The sequence below is a fragment of the Coregonus lavaretus genome, assembly GCF_964263955.1.
Source record: "Coregonus lavaretus genome assembly, chromosome: 27".
NCBI lineage: Eukaryota > Metazoa > Chordata > Actinopteri > Salmoniformes > Salmonidae > Coregonus > Coregonus lavaretus.
Window position 1 is genome coordinate 20,059,661 of NC_140014.1, and position 1,074 is coordinate 20,060,734.

At 47.2% G+C, this 1,074-nt stretch overlaps 1 protein-coding gene across 1 annotated transcript; it reads left to right on the forward strand.

Annotated features, from left to right (window-relative positions):
• Nucleotides 1–270: 270 nt before the first annotated feature.
• Nucleotides 271–822, forward strand: LOC311103055 (gremlin-1-like; the record flags this gene model as incomplete). Its single annotated transcript, XM_084144571.1, has 1 exon — nucleotides 271–822. The coding sequence occupies one exon, from the start codon at nucleotides 271–273 to the stop codon at nucleotides 820–822; it is 552 nt and encodes a 183-aa protein (XP_084000697.1).
• Between the last annotated feature and the right edge of the window lie 252 nt (nucleotides 823–1,074).

The following is a 1,074-nucleotide window of genomic DNA, read 5'->3' on the forward strand; positions in this document are numbered from 1 at the left end:
AAGGCAATGTTTAATGTTTCTATTCCTCTTAAATCGTAAATTGCGGAATGTTTCGTGAGGACAAAAAACAGGCGAGAAAGCACATGCGTTCATTATGCAGGGTAAACCTGGGCTGTCGTTTACAACAACAGCGTTGAAATGATGCTATGGATAATCTCTCGTGGATAGATATCTATGCGTTAACCAGTTTACCAAATTACCCGAGATTTTAGTAACCGAGATTAGGCTATGGATGATAATTCAACCTTCATTTATCTTTCCCCCTCAAGGATGGCCAGATCGGCGTATATCATCTGTGGCATGGTTTTCATCCTGGGGCTGCTCTCATATACAGTGGCTTCCAAAAGGAACAGGGGCTCCCAAGGCGCCATCCCTCATCCTGACAAAAACAACCCAAATGAATCGGAGCAGCAACCACAGACACCGCAGGCGGGCTCTGGTTCCCGACGGCGGGAAAAGAGCTCTGCTGCACCGGCTGAGGAGGTGCTGGAGTCCAGCCAAGAAGCGTTGCATGTCACGGAGCGCCGCTATCTGAAACGCGATTGGTGCAAGACCCAGCCACTCAAACAGACCATCCACGAGGAGGGCTGCATCAGCCGCACCATCATTAACCGGTTCTGCTATGGACAGTGTAATTCTTTTTACATCCCCAGACATGTCCGCAGGGAAGAGGGAGCCTTTCAGTCTTGTTCGTTCTGCAAGCCGAAACGATTTACTACCATGACTTTCACTTTGAACTGTCCGGACCAGCAGCCGTCCACCAAGAAGAAGCGCATCCAGCGCGTAAAGCAGTGCCGCTGCATCTCCATAGACTTGGACTAGCCCTGTGATTGGCTGGGATGCGGCCAATTAGTCTACTCATCAAACAATTTTATTGGATTGTTCACATGAAGGATAATCACCGTATGACTTGGAGCATGTTTCCCTATTCCAAATATGAGAAAAATGTCTATCTGCAAGGAACGTAAGATCAGATAGACATGTGCAGCATGTTCTAGGCTTCTGTAGATATGCTTGGACATATTCTTATGCGTATAATTTCCTATTAATCAAATTGCAATAGCAGCCTGTGGC